General features: G+C 33.0%; 3 protein-coding genes across 5 annotated transcripts; all 3 read right to left on the bottom strand.

Annotated features, from left to right (window-relative positions):
* LOC109342739 (vicilin-like seed storage protein At2g28490) lies at window positions 1,328-4,119 on the bottom strand. The gene is made up of 5 exons (XM_019580708.1): window positions 3,795-4,119; window positions 3,394-3,575; window positions 2,902-2,982; window positions 2,223-2,663; window positions 1,328-1,837 (listed from the first exon to the last, which is right to left on the bottom strand). The coding sequence occupies exons 1-5, from the start codon at window positions 4,102-4,104 to the stop codon at window positions 1,346-1,348; spliced, it is 1,506 nt and encodes a 501-aa protein (XP_019436253.1). The 5' UTR covers window positions 4,105-4,119; the 3' UTR covers window positions 1,328-1,345.
* On the bottom strand, window positions 5,979-10,278 carry LOC109342738 (carbamoyl-phosphate synthase large chain, chloroplastic-like). Its single transcript, XM_019580707.1, has 3 exons — window positions 8,831-10,278; window positions 7,992-8,684; window positions 5,979-7,655 (listed from the first exon to the last, which is right to left on the bottom strand). The coding sequence occupies exons 1-3, from the start codon at window positions 10,145-10,147 to the stop codon at window positions 6,144-6,146; spliced, it is 3,522 nt and encodes a 1,173-aa protein (XP_019436252.1). The 5' UTR covers window positions 10,148-10,278; the 3' UTR covers window positions 5,979-6,143.
* On the bottom strand, window positions 11,644-12,457 carry LOC109342737 (dof zinc finger protein DOF2.1-like). 3 transcript variants are annotated; one of them, XM_019580706.1, is made up of 3 exons: window positions 12,175-12,457; window positions 12,057-12,138; window positions 11,644-12,002 (listed from the first exon to the last, which is right to left on the bottom strand). In XM_019580706.1, the coding sequence occupies exons 1-3, from the start codon at window positions 12,450-12,452 to the stop codon at window positions 11,688-11,690; spliced, it is 675 nt and encodes a 224-aa protein (XP_019436251.1). In that variant the 5' UTR covers window positions 12,453-12,457; the 3' UTR covers window positions 11,644-11,687. The 3 variants fall into 3 exon arrangements, with proteins under 3 accessions (XP_019436251.1, XP_019436250.1, XP_019436249.1); XM_019580705.1 differs by having other exon boundaries at window positions 12,057-12,457; XM_019580704.1 differs by having other exon boundaries at window positions 11,644-12,457.

The raw sequence follows: 18,507 nt of genomic DNA, 5'->3' as shown, positions 1-18,507 counted from the left end.
TATACATGTTTCTATGATATAGTTATATATGGTAGATGGCAGATTCGTGTGACAATTAAATAATGCTGTTAAAATTGGTAACTTTGTTTCTGATTTTCCATTATTCTGTATTTATTTGTCTTTTTAAGGCTTGTCTCCATCAATGTCTTTTAACTTATCTATTCATTTATTATGATAATTGTTAAATAACATTTTAAGTTTTAAGAAATAAACATGATGAAATTAGTATGTATTTTTTATTCAGGTGTAACAGAAGAATAAATAATACTCTTATCCATATACAAAGATAATAAGAATTGGTAGATGGTGAGTAATGTTATGCCAATCTCATCAGAAAACGTGGAAGGTTGGGGGATAAATAAAGGAGGATGAGAATGAAAATATGATAATCAATCACATCTTAGTATGAGTAGCCTATGGCCCATGAGTTTTTATGATGTTAATGAGAATAGGTTGGGTAAGACTTGTCTCTTATTCGATCCTAAATATTGGTCGAGTTATTTTTTGAATTCCAACTTCATCTTAGACTCAAAGCTAATCCAATTCCAAACATTGATCGGTCTATCTTTAAACTCAAACTCTATACCTGATTAAATATAATGTAGGTTCATTTTAGATAAAATATTCACAATATTAGTTGTTATTATGGATACTTAATTTGACATACAAAATAATATATATGTATATGATAAAAAAATTAGAGAATCAATAACACTTTAGATCAAAGAGATATCACTACTATATATAAAATTGAATAAACACATATAAAACACAATAAATAAGTAATCCTAAATAATGAACAATTTAATCTTTGAACCTGAACTTGACCTAAACACAATCTATCATGTCTAGTGTGCTTACCCTTATTAGTCTTAAATGATTTTAGCTTATTATATTTTACTGTGATGGTCTGCATGTAATTATTATACACAAAATTAATTCATAATTCATTTATATTACTCTATTTTTAAGAATTAAATATAATTAACATATAAATAGCTAACAATTAACTCAAACACTCATCATTTATACATTAATTATTATTGTCCTTAAACAAAATTAATACAAGTAAATTATTATCATCCTTAAAAAAATAACAAAAACAAATAAAGCCTAATAGATTCTACCAAACTAGCTCCTCTTAAATCCTCAACATTCCATCTTATTCTCACTCAAATCTTCTTCATCTAACAAAACAACTAGGATTTTCTATCTCGATGTGTCAAACCAATCATATTCCACTAAATAACATGTACATGGAAAATATCTGAAGTATATGACAACTTTCTATTGGATTGGAACACAATGAGACACAAAATGTAGGATAGTTTATCCTGGTTCCTAATCAAAAACCCACAATCACTTCATTCCTAATAAGCGTTGGAAGTGTAACTTCTATATTCTTCTTCTTCTTCTTCTTCTTCTTTGCATGTGCATGTGCATGTGCATGTACATGTTGTTGAGCCCATGGAGTAGGTAGAATCACACCCTCATGTTGTGCATTAACCACACGCTTCATTGTTTCTTCACTAACTCCAAATGCTGCTGCAAGTTCAGGCCCCATCATGGTTCTCATGAGTGAGGTTGCACCAACTAGAAACTGTGGCTTGTTCTTCCTTGCTGAGGTGGTGAACCCAAAGAACTCTAGTGCTCCATTCCTTGATGCTATTTGGCAAAATGGAAAGTATCTTGGAACAAAAAATACATCACCTTCTTTTATATCAGTGTCCATTGCATTGCTTCCATTTGGAAATATAATTTGGATTCTACCTGAACCCTTTAACACTATGCCATATTCTGTTGCCCTTGGATTCACATGGGGTGTCATCATTGATCCCTGCCATAGAATCAATCGTTAAGGTTTCATCTCAAAACAAGAGAATTTGGTAATGAGGTTTGGTCAATTGTGCCTACGTCCTCGGAAGCGCTGAACAACTAGATAATACGAGAGTAACACAATAACATATTTCAAACATCCCCAACAAAACCATTCCCGAGATAATGAGATAGACAATATGAGATTTACTTTCCAACATGTCCCTTTCACATAAGTGTGTCGGACTAAGCGAAGGGTTACGCTTGACTCAGAACTAAATGATATCTTTTGACACTTATCAGATCCTCTGAAGCCTTCTATTCTCATTTCCTTCTCCAAAACTCAATTCACAAACAAGCCGTACGTAACGAAATGAATCTATGGAACTAATGGAAGAAGTACATACCGCTGAGAGATTGACATGATAAATTCCAATGCCTGACTTTTTGAGTGGATGATAATCAGAGCCATCTATAGCAGTGCTCCAACCATAATCATTTTTGAAATCTGGGTTTCTATCATAGAGGTTACAAGAATGATGAGAATCATGGACAACCTTTTCCCTTGTCTCTTTGTTCTTATCATTCTTAAACACAGATTCCAAGAGCTTCCTCCATGATAATCTTGTTACTTGTTCTTCTTCTTGTTCTTCTTCATCATCATTATCAACATCAGCATCAGGCTCATGTTGGTCTTCAAGGACCATTTTCTTAAGGTGTTGCAGTTTATCATCTCCATTCATTTGAAGAAATTTTGTCCATATGTTTGTAGAAAGTGAATTATCCAAATGCACAATTGGTCCCTCATGTTGCCTTGTGAATATTTTCTTCAACTCTGCCCCTGATACCTGTATAAATGAGTTATAATTTAATTAAAGACATTAATTTGTTAGTGGTTTGTTTCGGGTTGGAATCCGAGAGAAGTACTACAAAAACAAGGGAAAAAGTAATATAGTAAGACATTTTTATCCTTCTATATATAATAGAACAACACTTTTGTCATTGAAAACACAACTAAAAACAAGTACTTGTCTCGGATCGTTCGTTTGTTTCTATGTTGGTGTCTTGGTTTTCTATGATGCTTACATTAAAAGCAGTTTCAATGATTTCAGGCGAAAATCCAGAAAGTATTGATGCAGGATTGGCTCCTCCTCCAACATAGAATGACTGTGGAAACATTGAACAATGTTAGACATTGGTGTAATGTAACATAAGTTAGTTAGAAACATACTAAGATTGAATAATGTTAGACTTTATTATTCTAATTGTAATTGACTTAATTTGGTTCACTAGATTTATACAATAAATTATCCTAACTTTATAGCATGATCCCAAAATGATATAGCAGCAGAAAGTTATGTGATTCCTTAGCATACATGATTCTAAATTGTTATTGCCTTAGTGGTTGCAATTGTAGACTATACATTAAAACCATATCAGTAAGGTAATGGCACTACTACATTTTCGACCTATAACAACGCCTTCACCTTCAACAGTTTTACAACTGTGGTCTAAAGTATAATAGGTCACGGTTTTAAAACCGTTGCCGATTCATTCTATACAAAGTTTTGCAAGTACCTGGAAAACACTGATTCCAATGCTCTCAGAGGGGTCAATGCTGCTGATTATGTGAAGTCTCTGATCTTCCATTGTATTCACCAAATAGAATGCAGAACCAGCTGGAATTCTATACACATCACCCATCTTCAAGTGCTTTTCCACCATTGTAGATTTACACACAAATCCAACCTTTGCTTCCCCTAAAACCAATTTCCAAAATCACTACCAAATTCTCATATTTCCAATATATAGTTAGATGGGTAAACTTTATCTAATTAATAAGCCTTGTTGGGTTGATTCAGATAAAGAGTTATCTTTTCGATATCATTGGTGTTAACATAAGCATGGAATGATACACGAATTTTGGGACAGGGGATCTTATTCGACGAAACGTGACAAATAGAGAAAGATTGTGATACCTTCACGCACGAATATGATGAAAGTAGAATCAAGATACTGAGGAATGAAAAGTGACCTTGGTTCCATAGTAATGAAACCAATATTCAATCTTCTATCCATAATCCTACCACCATAGCTTTCTAGCACTCTCATTTCTCCAGCATCAGTCTTCACTATACGCTTTGAGTGTTGCATCAAAAATAACTTATCTGACATTGGATGCCTATGATGTTTATCTTGTTCCAACTCTTTCATCCAAAATCCCATTGTTGCAGCCACTCCATGACAAAGAACAAGGACCAAGACCAAAAGGGTAGTTTTGTTATCCATGTTTTGTTACTGTTATGCATTGCATGAAGTTGCATGTTTGGTTTATAAAGAGAATTGAGGGATATACGTGTTAGTTATGCAGAATATTAAGGACTTATTAGCTTTCTATATTTGGTAAGAAACATTCTATCAAGGTTGAAAACTTCAAAATGCTAACTTTAATATTGCTTTGTATGATTTCTGCTTATAAAAAAAACATTTATAGTTTATGTATAAACATTTATGTTAGTATTTTAGTGTGGATGAGCCTCCACTTTCAACCTCCTTCACCCTACCATCAAACCACCTTATAACTCCCATTTTTTGTTGATGGTGCGACTCAAACTCACAACCTCCTGCACTTCATTCTTTATGACGACCTTATTCTTCACAATCAGACCACCTTATAACTCCCATGTATAAACAAAATTAAATCCACAATAATAACTACTATATGTTAAAATGGTATAATATTATATTTCAACTTCAGTTGGAAATTGACCTATAGTCATATAGAGCAGAGTTACATACTTACATGTACAAATTAAAGATGGATCAATACAACTAAATAATAATGTTTTTTTTACAAGCAAACTCTGACAATTTAATTTGATCTTTAACTATGCTTTTAGATACGCACTTAGAAATTTACTTTTAAAATTTATCTACGTGTTAATATATAATTGACTTGAGATAAGAAATAAGATATTGAACAAGTGATCCCGTTATCGACAAGATTCTGTTATCGACAAATACAAGTATAATCGTATAGTTGAGTTAACTTAGTTACTCATGTGTGCAGCACATGATTTGACTAATATCCAAAAAAATGATGTCTCGTATATAATTTATTTTTGAGATAAGACATTAAATATGGAATAGGTGATCTTCATTATCATAGCACAAGAGTCAATAGTGTTTGATTATAATTCCAAAAGGCACGTGCGTTGTCGTGTTGACAAGTAAACCTATGTCCATGTTTTTTCTTATAAAATGATATAATATTTATGCAACCTAAAGATTTGTACACAATTAATATATAATCTATTATTTATTTATATTATATTTTGAAAAGTCAATGATAATTGGAAATAAATAGTAGATAATGGATTGTGGTACATAAAACTTTTACACTGTCGATGTATACATTTATTTTTTCTCATTTATTTAATCCTTAATAATGTGTATATATTTTTTTTTTTGAAGTTTCTCATTTATTAATAGCACTCCACAATTCATTGATTCTCCAATATATATAGAAATGAGAGGAAGCAAAGTCTAGGAGAAGAACATATCATTGATATTCACCAATGGTTTGTTATGATTAAGGGATATTTTTTTGCTTTGTGATGATTAACATGTCTCTTAATTAATCATATATTAAGATGGGTTGAAAAAACTGACAAATGAGTTAAAAAACCTGATAATATAAGTGTTTTTTACATTGTCAGTTAATCATACGTCATTGATCTATTAAATACTATTGACTCTTAAATTAAATAAATAAAAGTAATACAAATCAATTGTGAATAATACGCTGACAGTGTAAAAAACTTTATACCATAAGTACACAAATTTTAAACTCTTATTCAGTTTCGTCTCCATCAGAATTTGATGGATTTAACTTCTCAACTCATGTTCAATGCCCTGCTCCATTGAACATTTTTGTGTACCACACGTGCACTGAATTATACAATGTTAAACTCTTATACAATCTTAGTGAAAAGATTTATACATAATCCGTATATCATCTACAATTGATTTATAACTTTTTTTGAAGAATCAGTACTCATTAAATATAGATGATTGATGATGCAGTGTCCGATTTTTTTACTATGTATAATAATGGTGGATGAGTAAAGATTGATGAGAGTGAAAATAATAAAATTTGTAGGGGCATTGGAATTTTAAATCATTGAAGATGAATAATGAATTGGAAAGTTTTTGTAACAAAAAAGAAAGCAATAACTAATAGTACAGATACAAAGAGAAAACACAAGATGCTTACAAGTATCTATCATCAAGCTAATTCAAAGATAGAGGCTTTCTGCAATCTTTTCTCAATGTTTAAAATCATCATCAAGGAAGTCCTGAAGAGCAATCATTTTGATAGAATTCGACTTCATGCTCCTTATCGCTTCGGCGGTTGCCAGGGCTCCGTTAACCGTTGTCACGATAGGAACCTTGTAATCCAAAGCCATCCTTCTCAGAGCAAGACCATCTATCCTATCAAGTGCATCACCGGAACTAGTAATCACCATCAGCTGAATGTCTCCGTTCGCAATCATATCAGCAGCATGAGGCCTCCCTTCATGCATCTTCAGCACTCGCACAACCGGGATTTTAGCTAGTTCAAGACTATGAGCTGTTCCGGAAGTAGCAACAATCTGAAATCCACTCTCAACAAAAGCCTTCGCAATCTTCTCAAGGTGAGGCTTCGTTAAGTCATTCAAGGTAAGGAATACAGTACCAGAAAGTGGTAACTTCTGGCCTGCAGCAATTTGAGCCTTGGCAAATGCAGTATTATACGTAAAGTCAATACCCATGACCTCACCAGTACTACGCATCTCAGGACTTAAAAGTATGTCAGCGCCGGGGAACTTCGAAAAAGGAAGCACTGCTTCCTTGACTGAGACGTATTTCGGAATAACCTCTTTCGTAAACTTTATATCGTGGAGAGACTTTCCGGACATGACAAGGGAAGCATATTTAGCCAAAGGGTGACCAATTGCTTTTGATACAAATGGAACCGTACGAGAAGCTCGAGGGTTGGCCTCAAGCAAAAATACCTCTCCAGATGTGGTTATTGCATACTGACAGTTCATGAGCCCACAGACATTCAGTTTTCTAGCAAGTTTTTCTGTCCATGACCGAATTGTCTCCAAGCAAGAAGATGGAACAGTTCTCGTGGGAATAGAGCAAGCAGAGTCACCGGAATGCACCCCAGCCTGTTCTATGTGCTCCATTATCCCACCAATGACCACATTGCCATGTGAATCAGCCAGTGCATCAACATCAACCTCAATAGCATCCGACAAATACTTGTCAATTAATACAGGGCGTTCTGGATCCACCTCAACAGCATTTTCAAGGTATGTCACAAGTTTATCGTCGCTATATACAATCTCCATTGCTCGACCACCCAAAACATAGGAAGGGCGAACAACAACTGGATATCCAATCTCTGCTGCAATGGCAAGTGCATCCGTTTCACTCCTTGCAATTCCCCCCTTTGGCTGTTCAATCTTTAGTTCGTTAATTATCACATTGAACCTTTCTCTGTTCTCGGCAGCATCTATAGAATCTGGAGATGTTCCCCAAATGCGTACATAACCAACCCCACTGGCACACGCTGGCTTGTATTCATCAAGGTATTGTTGTAGGGGGAGAGACAACTTCAATGGTGTTTGACCTCCAAATTGTACAATGATACCGTCGGGCCTTTCCAAATCAATAATGTTCAGAATATCTTCAACGGTCAACGGTTCAAAGTACAGACGATCACTTGTGTCATAATCTGTGGAGACTGTCTCGGGATTTGAATTTACCATGATCGTCTCATATCCTGCATCCTGGAAATGCAAAAGTCAAGGGTGAATACAATAAAAGTAGAAGCAACTGCAGAATAATCAAGAAACCATTTAGCAAATCAAATTTTAGGACAATAGGTAACAAGTTCTTATCAAGTTGAAATGCAAAAAGCACAGAGAAAATAATCATTTTAAATGACAAACCAAACTAATACACAAGGCAAGGAAATATATATTTAATTTCATCACCAAGGACTAAATAGCAGAAAATGCTGGAAATCATGCTCTTTTCTTAATTGGTTAATTGTAAAGAAATCATAACAAATGGAATACATAGACATCCAGAACCTAATTAACACAAAGTAGAAGAAAACAAACCTGAAGAGCAAAGGATGCATGGCAACAGCAGTAATCAAACTCAATCCCTTGACCAATTCGATTTGGTCCTCCACCCAAAATTAAAACCTTCTTTCTTCCAGTGGGAGCTGATTCGCACTCGAAATCATAAGAAGAGTACATATAAGGAGTATTGGCTTCAAACTCGGCAGCACATGTGTCAACTCGTTTATATGCTGGAATAACACCCAAAGAGAGTCGCCTAAGTCGGACTTCCTTCTCGGTGGATTTAGTTGCAAATGCGATCTGTTTATCACTAAATCCTCTTCTCTTCACCTCATAGAAATCAAGATTTGTCAAGTCAGACAAATTATGGGCCGTCAAAAAAATTTCCACGTCAACAAGCTCCTTGAGCTGTTCGAGGTACCATTTGTCGATGTAGCTGAGTTCAAAAATTTCATCAATGTTCATCCCCTTCTTCATTGCAGCATACACTGCATGTATTCTATCCGGGTTGGGGACCCTGAGATTGTACTTCAATTGGTCCCAATCCTGATCTAACTCCTTAACATGTCCACAACCCCATCCAGAGTAGCCATATTCTAGAGAGCGTACTGCCTTTTGAAAGGACTCTTGGAAGGTTCGTCCTACTGCCATTGCCTCTCCAACTGATTTCATCTGTGTTGTCAATATTGACTGAGAACCGGGAAATTTTTCAAAAGCAAACCGAGGAATCTGCAACGCAAAAAGCCACAGAAAAAAAAGTAAATCCAATGGTAAAAAGCAAGTTTGAATTAAAAAAATAGCAACTGCACACTAAATTAGATATTGTCATTGACCCATTGCGACAATTTTGATTTCTCTTGCTCCAGAGCACTAACCTTTGTAACCACATAATCAATAGAGGGCTCAAAACTTGCTGGTGTCTTTTTGGTTATATCATTTGGGATTTGATCCAACGTGTAACCAACAGATAACTTAGCCGCCATCTTCGCTATTGGAAACCCGGTTGCCTTCGAAGCCAGAGCTGATGACCTCGAAACTCTTGGGTTCATCTCGATTACCATAACCTCGCCGTCTTCAGGATTAACAGCAAACTGCACGTTAGAACCCCCACACTCCACTCCAATTTCTCTTATTATAGCAACGGAGTAATCTCGAAGGCGCTGGTATTCTTTATCTGTCAAAGTTTGTGCAGGCGCAACAGTAATAGAATCGCCCGTATGAACACCCATGGGATCAATATTCTCGATGGAACATATAATAACCACATTATCAGCCAAGTCTCTCATAACTTCCAGTTCATACTCTTTCCAACCCAACAAAGACTTCTCAATCAACACTTGATTAGTCAAACTAGCCTCAATCCCAGCCTTACAAATTTCCTCAAACTCTTCCCTATTATATGCAATGCCACCACCGGTTCCACCCAAAGTAAAAGCCGGCCTAATAATCAAAGGGAATTCACCTATCTCATTCGCGATTTCCATACAGTCTTTCAATGTTGTTCCAATCCCCGAAGGCGAGGTTTTAATCCCAATTCTCTTCATTGCCTGTTTGAACAAATCTCTATCCTCAGCCTTCTTAATCGCATCCAGCTTCGCCCCGATCAACTCAATACCATATTTCTCCAATGCGCCACTCTCAGCCAATGCAACTGCGAGGTTAAGCGCAGTCTGGCCCCCCATTGTTGGAAGCAGGGCGTCCGGGCGCTCTGCTTCCAACACCTGCTCGACTAATTCGGGCGTCATGGGGGTAATGTAGGTCCTGTCAGCCAAGTCAGGATCAGTCATTATCGTCGCGGGGTTCGAGTTAATGAGAATAACTTCATACCCTTCTTCTTTAAGTGCCTTACAAGCTTGTGTTCCTGAATAATCAAACTCACACGCTTGACCAATCACAATTGGTCCAGCTCCTAGGATAAGAATCTTCTTCAAATCCGTTCTTTTTCCTACTTTCCTTTCAATTTCGACTATTGGCGCCGCAATTGTGGCTGCATGCGCTGAAACGACGCCGTTGCGCGGTTTATGAGAACATGGAAACCCTAATTTTTGGAAACGGAAATTGGTGTCATTTTTTGTTAGGGATTTTGGGAGAGCGCGATTGGGGTTATGGGTTTTGGGAAATGAAGGTGATTGGGCGAAAAGAAGATGTGGGAGCTTCTGGAAATGGGATACACAGTAGGACATTGCTCCCATTGTGGAAATGAAATTAGGGTTTTGAATGAAGGAGGCGTCAAGTATAAGAATAAGAATATAAAAGAAAGAAAAGGTTAGGGTTTTAGGTTGTGACTGCGGAGTGTGAAGAGTGAAGAACAGGAAAGTGTTTTATTAAATAACTTTTTTGGTAAGTAACTAATCCCGAAAGTTTTGTAGTTGTCCATCCCAATAAATGTTGTTTCTATGAATCGAATTTTCGATCTAATAGACCTTATACTACTACATCATCAACACGTTGTTGGTGCTTTATTAAATGGGTATGAGCATATATGTAATGTTCTGAAGATACTATGTTTACTGCAAAACCAGAATTAGTGAATTACAACTTCCCATGAAAATTGGGGGGAAGAATTGCTCATTGAACTGATTATGATTTGTGTCTAATTTATTATTATTTAATCAAATACAACAATAATATTCCCTGAGTAATTCATACTGTAGAGTTTAATTAAGGGATCTTTACACCACTATGTTTTACATTTTCTATTCATAATGATATTTGCTCATTCTAAATCTTCTTAACCCTTAATTACTCTTACTATTTAAGTCTGTTTTTGTTTCAATTTCCTATTGTTAGTCTAATGTTAATGATATTATATTCTTTCAGTCTATGTTCACTAGTAACAAATCACATATAGAAATTATTTCTTATTGATATGTCATATTGCCATTATCCCTTTTGTGATATCTCTATATTCATTTGAAAATTTAAGATACTTTTTTTTAAGTGATCTAGTAGGTTTTTGACAATATTGAGGTGTTGAGTATGGATGATAATGAAGATTGAACCTATAAGTAATTGTGTTCAGATTCAGGTTTTGTCTAGGTTTAACTATGAGATTCGGGTTTGGTATAGTTGATATCCTCCCTAAACTCGATTACTATATATATATATATATATATAATTAAACATAAATACATATATAAAACACATATATAGGAATATATGTTCTCATTAGGTTCAGTTACCCAAAACCCTGTGGATTTGAGGATAGTATCATTATTTTTCAACTTCGCTTAATTCGGGTTCGGATTTTGTATTTTTTATTTCAGATTCGAGGTTAGGTAAGTATAAACATGATGTTGGTCCTCCTTGTTGCCATTCCTAGTGTTGAGGATTTGAGTAGTTGAGTGTGTTACCATTTTTAGGTGTAAGTCAAGGTAATATCTTGCTCAATACGAAAGGAGTTGATTTCTTTAAAGTGCGTAGTTGTTTTTCCTAACAAATATTATTGGGCTTTTAACCATTTAACCATTTTAATATTTGAGAAGTTGAGTGTATTGTCAAATTCTTTTTTAAGTGTGATTGTCCAGCAAATATTAGAATATCAATCCTCCATCTTTTTGATCTAGTATGATATCTTTAGAATCCAACAAAGCCTTGCACAGATAAACAAACTATTTATCCATTCACCATTAAAAATATATAATATTTAATGAAACTAAAAGGGGTAAAGAGAAAAGAAAAGAGGGTGGAGTGAAATCAAATTCTCTCAACCACAATTTAATATTATCCACCTTATATTAAGGGACTATGGAGAATGCCATGCCAAGATGAAGTTAAACCATTCCAACTTGTTATTCCTGAATCAACTTCACCCATGTTTGTGTCTCCACTAAGTTCCCATGGAAAACCCCCCAATACCCTATTTCCACTTACCCTCATTGCTTCATCATAAGGTAGCATCATCATTCCACTTTTACCATTATCTACCTCCACCATGTCCCCATTACCATACACATAATACATATTCTGATCATTTATTTTCTGTGTTCCAAGGAACCCACTTCTATGACTTTCCAATAATCCATTATTTTTTGTTGAAGTAGGGTTCATGTCACAAAGTGAGTTTGTTGGGTTCCCTAAGATTGAAAGATCATGGTTGTGAAAACCCAAATGCTCCAATGACTGTTTTTGAAACCCTAGTGTGAGGGTATCACTAGAGTACTCATAGGTCAAATGAGGAAAGGTTTTGAGTGAGTTAAGATCATTGGGTATGATGAATGTTTGATCTTGAGGTTTCTTTGATGAAGACCTCTTTGCTTTTCTACATCCACCACCAACTGGAACATTCCTTAGTGTTCCTCCTTTGGTCCAATATCTCTTGCATGATTTGCAGAAATACCTTGGTTGAGAAAGACTGTAGTTGTTGTAGTAACAGAATTTGGTGTTGGTGGAGTCACATCTTGGGCATTTCAGTGCATGTTCTGGCTCAGATCTTGGCTTTCTCTCTTGCTGTGAATTTGAGCTGGTTAACATCTTCTCAAGTGTCTGAATATTCATAATTTAATGCATAAAAAACAAATACAAAAAACCACAAAGGAAAGTGGAAAATGACCAATATGATGTTTAATGCATGAACCATATTGAAGCATATATCATACCTGGTGTTGTCCACTAGAAGGATCCATCCATATAACACAATTATGTTTATGTGTATGAGTAGAACTATATCAGAAAGATATAGAGAATGAAGAAGGGTTATGGAATTATCATGCAAAGTGAGGTAACAATAGAAACACAAGTAGGGTTATATATATATATTTCTTGGATTCATTTATTTTAAGAGTAAATTTTTTAAACTTACTTCTTATTTTATCCATTAATTCTATGAATGTCTATTAATTTAGATTTACTCAATAATTAAAATAATTGGATTTACATAGAATTGATAACTAGAATAAGAAGTAAATTTACTCTTATAATAAGTAGATCTCTCCAGTTATTTATATATAAAGCAAGCAATCCGAATATATATAGGATAATGATAGTTGTTGCCGTACAAGATGGTAGGTGAGGTTAGATTGCAAAGAGAGGAAACATTAAATAATGAAAAGTGAATGGAGTGTTTGTACTATGATAATAAATGTGTTGTGTAACGGTTTCATAGAAGGGAAGTAGAAGCAACCTAAGTCTTTGTCTCTGTGAATGTGGGTCACATATGTGAAGTGGATGCAACTATTACTTGGGTCCACAATCTTGTTGGACTGCCTGAACCATAGGTCCCCACCCATCCACCAGTGACACTACCTCCCCTTCATCGAATCAGGTTTTTTTGTCTCCAAAATTTTATGTCCTTATATCTCAAGTCAATAATATTTTATTAAATAGCATAAAAAAGTTACTTTTATATTATTTTGTTTTCAAATATATAGTAATTTTTCATTGGCCTAAGACACAATAGAAAACAAAAAGTGGGATAATTAATCATCATTCCCATTCGTCCCGTAAATTCAACAAATATCTTATTTTTCTAATTGTTGTAAGTGCCTTTTTAACAAAACAATTTGCTAGTTGATATGGTGATTTAAGGGATGCGGGTTATATATCTCTATTTATGTTCTATTTGGTGTACTAAGTCAATAAGAAAACTCCATTTATTTAAAAACAAAATTAATATTTTGATATTATTTCGTGAAGTTTGATTGGTTCGAGACATGGGGATAAGAAAACTATGAGATATATGATCTTTAAGTAAGGATCCTCTCCATGGAGAGGCAATAGTACCACAAAGAAACAGATGAAACAGTAATATGGTAAGACACTTTTATCATTTTATATACAATATAATAACATTTTTGTCATTGGAAACACATATAAAATCATGTACTTGTTTCTCCATTAATTGAGATTGTTCGTGATCCTTATCTGTGGTATAAGACCACAAAAAGACCAAAAAATTAGGGATTCAATTCATTTGAGCGATACATGTCAAGACATGTCGTCATGCACTGCGACCGGATTAATTTCTTATTAGACAAGGTTAGGGAATATCATTGGTAGTAGAAAGAAAGCAAAACAATTTGTTCATATTTAAAATGTTTTTATAAAACCAAGATGTTATACAGAGAGATATATGCTAAAGTAGTAAAATAGTACATAAAACATGTTAGTTATATTTTTAATTTGTCATTATACTAGTAAAAGACAACTAAATAGGAGCAAAGATATGAACATTTTTGTAAATTAGGATAAATAAAATTTCCACTATGTGTCCAATATTTGTTAAGGATATAAATGACATTTCTCAAATTGTCACATGTGTAATGTGAAATTTATTTTCTAAAGTATCGTGAATAAAATAAATATGATATTCTCACATATAAAGCAAAAGTTAAAGATTTTAGTCTAGAAGAATGTGATAATATGTTAAATTAATTGTTTATAAAAGTGTGATGATCAATGAGACTGGGTCCTAATAAACAACCAATTAAATATTAATAATCTTGTTGTCATTTGTTGAATGTCTAAGTGATATTGATTGGTAATGATGATTGGGGACATCAATGATAATGACAAGATCTACATCATACATAAACATGTTAAAATTGGTCACCTTAAGATATTGTGAAAAAAATATTATTACAAATTGATATTTTTTTAAGAACAAAAGGGTGTTTTTATATTGTTTTTATATATATATTTGAACTCACATTTTTATTTGAGGGACACATTTAAATTTCTTTAGCGCCAATTTAATTTTTTAGTGATTAAATTATTACTTTTACAATAGTTCACCCATTTGTTCCATTTGTAGTTTTAAGTTATGACATGGAACAAGTTGGGTATCACATCTGTTGTACCATTTTTTGTATCATTAATTTTGATTGGTTGAAAAAAAATTAAAGTTAAAATTGTAATTATTAAATATTTTTTTGACCAATCAGATCTTCTAACACATAGAATAACACAAAACTGTGAGACAACAGATGTGATCTCGAACAGAGTTATGCCTAGTACATACATATATACTCTCACAGGTTTGCTATGCTGGTAGGCACCTCACAAGTCAGTGATGGATTACTGATTCAATTCATGAGTCAATTTTGCTTTACTTGGTTGGGGTCTTTTGGCCCTTCAATTTGGGGACACATGGTCCCTTTTATCTTGAAATATGATCATGTTCAATTATAATCATTAATCTACCGTGAGTGACTTGTCTCACTCAACTTCCACTTATTCCATCGATTCTATTCATAGCCTTTGTTTTCACTCTCACTCAATACACATAACTTCCTAAATCCAGTCACTCTAATGATATTTCATTCTTTGCTCAAATCAATTATATATTTATATATGGATAAAATAAAAAAGTTAAAAGCAAAAAGTAATAAAATGAAGTACTCTGGTTGATTTGGGACATTAAGTGATGCACCATATGGGACAGACGATCTCCATTCTTCAACAAACAATGTCTTTAAAAATAAATATTGGAATAACAAAATTTCTTCGAGCAAAAGATTACTACCGGGATAACACATTTTGAATCAAAACCTTAAAGACAATCATTTTATAAGCATTTTTCACTTACATATAAATTCTTTCATGCATCCCCTTGTACCCAATTTGGGGTTTCGCACTTGAATATACCCACAATCTCCTCCAAAGTGTGAATACCATACATTTATTGGTTTGCTCTCCTTAAGTATATCATATCCTAGCCCTATGACCAGATTTGATACTACTTGTTGGACTCGACTATAACTGGAAAGCTTATAACTATTACAAAATTTCATCGTTACCGGTGCCTGTGAAAAGTTAAAAGTTATAAATAAGACATTAAACATTAAACCAAAATCTTAAGATAATGATTTCACAATTTTTTCATATATAAACTCTCACATACATCTTCTAATCAAATATAGAACTTCACAGTTGAATATATTACGCGCTAGACTATTACCGATATACCCAAAATGAGATGAACATGCAATCCACTATAACTGATCCCCAACCTACAAAATCATAGGCACTATATCCAAATCCCATAAATTGGATTAAATTAATATAAGGAGAATCAAATATTGCATGTGATAGATATGGTCGCAAATAAACTAAATTGTAGACATGATAGAAGCTACTATTAGGTTTTAAATTTAACCCGCCGAAAAAGTGAAAAGTAGAGCATACATACATATTTAACATTGCAACTTTTTGATTATTTTTCTTCCTAAATTGGGTGTTATCCCTCCATTGATATTTGGGAAGCAAGATTCTTTTGGACTTACTTCAAGAAATTGATTAGCAAACAATGATTGATCGCACTATTGGATCTTATGATGAAATTTTAGTTTCATTTGATTGATAGAAACATTAGTTTTGAAATTAAGTTGATCAAGGAATGTGGTGGGTCATGGAATATATGGGCGTGACCGCGTGAACATTTGTTATCCCATAAAAATATATTACTCTATGTGTTATTATTTATGATTGATCAGAAAAATATCTAATCATTACTTTTTAACTTAAATCTATTTTTACAATCAATCACAAACAGTATCACATGGAATGACACATTTTATGATACACCAGATTTGCTCTAATATATGGGTAGGGTCAGGCGTGTTAGTTGGATGGTCAAATTTATATCAAAGTAATCAGAGAGAAGAAGATTAAAGTGAGTTAGTAATGGGAAAATGTGCCCAACAATTATTGAACGAGAAAAACTTGTATAAAGACTTATGTAACACGTTATATTTGAAGATAAATGCATTTTTTGTTTTTGATACTATCATTTAAGATTAAATTTATTTAAAATCAAAATAATAATGTGTTATCAAGATCTTATTGATTGTCTCTACATGGTTTCATCTCCACACAATTCTTTATCTTATTCAACATCCAAGGCATAAACATGTGTTAAAGTTGTTTGTATTAGTAGCATTTTTGTCAAGAAAGAATGTGACAATTTCTTCCACAGAATCTTAGTCTTTATGGTTGAAGTTGATAATAAATAACAAGTGGGATATGATGAAATGGTAAAGCCATATATGAAATAATAATGAAAAGTTTGAAGTGTAAGATGGAGGCAATGAGTGTGGTAGTGTAACTCAAACCACAAGGTGCAATATGCAAACCCTAAGTGGAAGATAAAAAATAATGGGTTATGTAATTGATCTGAAATATGTAAACCTTGTAAAGAACTATTATTTATTTTTATGAAAATATATCATATTATGATACTATACCACTTATCAAATAATTTAACATTGTGAAATACTATTATATATACTTGTCCATGTTCAATGAATAAATGTTATAGTAATTACTCATTTTAGTCTTTCATGTTTTTTAAATATTAGTCAAATTAGTCTCTGCAACATGCTAAAAATGACTAATTTAACTCACATTTAAATCTTTTATGGATCATTCTAAATTTTCCAATATTTAAGGACCAAACGGGTAAGATATAAATACGCAATAATATATTAATGGTGAGTGTGAAGGTAGAATAATGGGTGCCATATATGAAACCAGGTTAGGAGACATGGGAATGAGTTGGTGAGTGGAGGTTGGTCCATGAACATGATTCGACATGCCTGTACTATCCAACACATGTCATTCAGAAATGGGGCTATCATTTTTTTAAGAATAAATTATATCGAAACTTATGAGTTTTAGTGAAATTACATAAACTATCTAGATCTTTTTGAAACCTATACAAACCCCCTATTTATATATACATTACACTGACTATCCTTGTAAGATAGATAAATGTAATTTCTTAAATAAAAAATGGTACGGGTGTAATTAAGTCAAACAAAATACGATATATTGTGAAGACAAATCCAAATAGTATAAAAGTCGATATTTATTCTTTATTTTGGTTAGTTATAATATAATATGAGAGTAATTTAAACATCTTCTTAGACTTATTGATGTAGTTTGTAAGAATAAAAAATAATGAATAAACATCAAGTTTATACTATTTGAACTTGTCTCCATAATATAACATATTTTGTTTTGACTTAATTATACTCTTCACTATTTTTGTTTAATAAATTATACTTATATTTCTTACATGGGTAGCCAGTGTAATATATATGTATAAATATGAGTGGTTTGTTTAGGTTTTAAAAAGATCTGTGTAGTTTGTGTAATTTCTCTTGTTTTTTAAGTGTATTATTCTCGACTAAATTTACTTCTTCAATTCCATTTTTTTTATGTTCTAACTTGTTATTGAATAACAAAGTTACCACATTTTACATATTTTACACATGTGTCTTATTAGTTTGTTAATTTGTTTGTTTAGGTAAGTTTGTTACATATTCATGTACTATAAATAAGGTTTTATACCTGATCAAATAATGAGAAATATCCACAAATTTCATTTTATGTTTTCGCAATACTTGCTCAAGTTATTCCAATTTTTTTTTATATTTTAAAAACTCAATTTATATTTATATTTTATTTCCTAATTATACTTTTTTATTACCTTCCTTCATTTTCTCTTAATTTAATTTCCGATGGGAAGCAAATGAGATTATTCTAGTCAAATGATATAAAAATTATACATGGTTTCATAGTATTAAATATAATAATTTCAATCATCCAACAA

This window comes from Lupinus angustifolius, chromosome LG03 (assembly GCF_001865875.1).
Source record: "Lupinus angustifolius cultivar Tanjil chromosome LG03, LupAngTanjil_v1.0, whole genome shotgun sequence".
NCBI lineage: Eukaryota > Viridiplantae > Streptophyta > Magnoliopsida > Fabales > Fabaceae > Lupinus > Lupinus angustifolius.
Note: the sequence above shows the minus strand (reverse complement) of the source record. Positions and strands in the feature narration are given on the sequence as shown.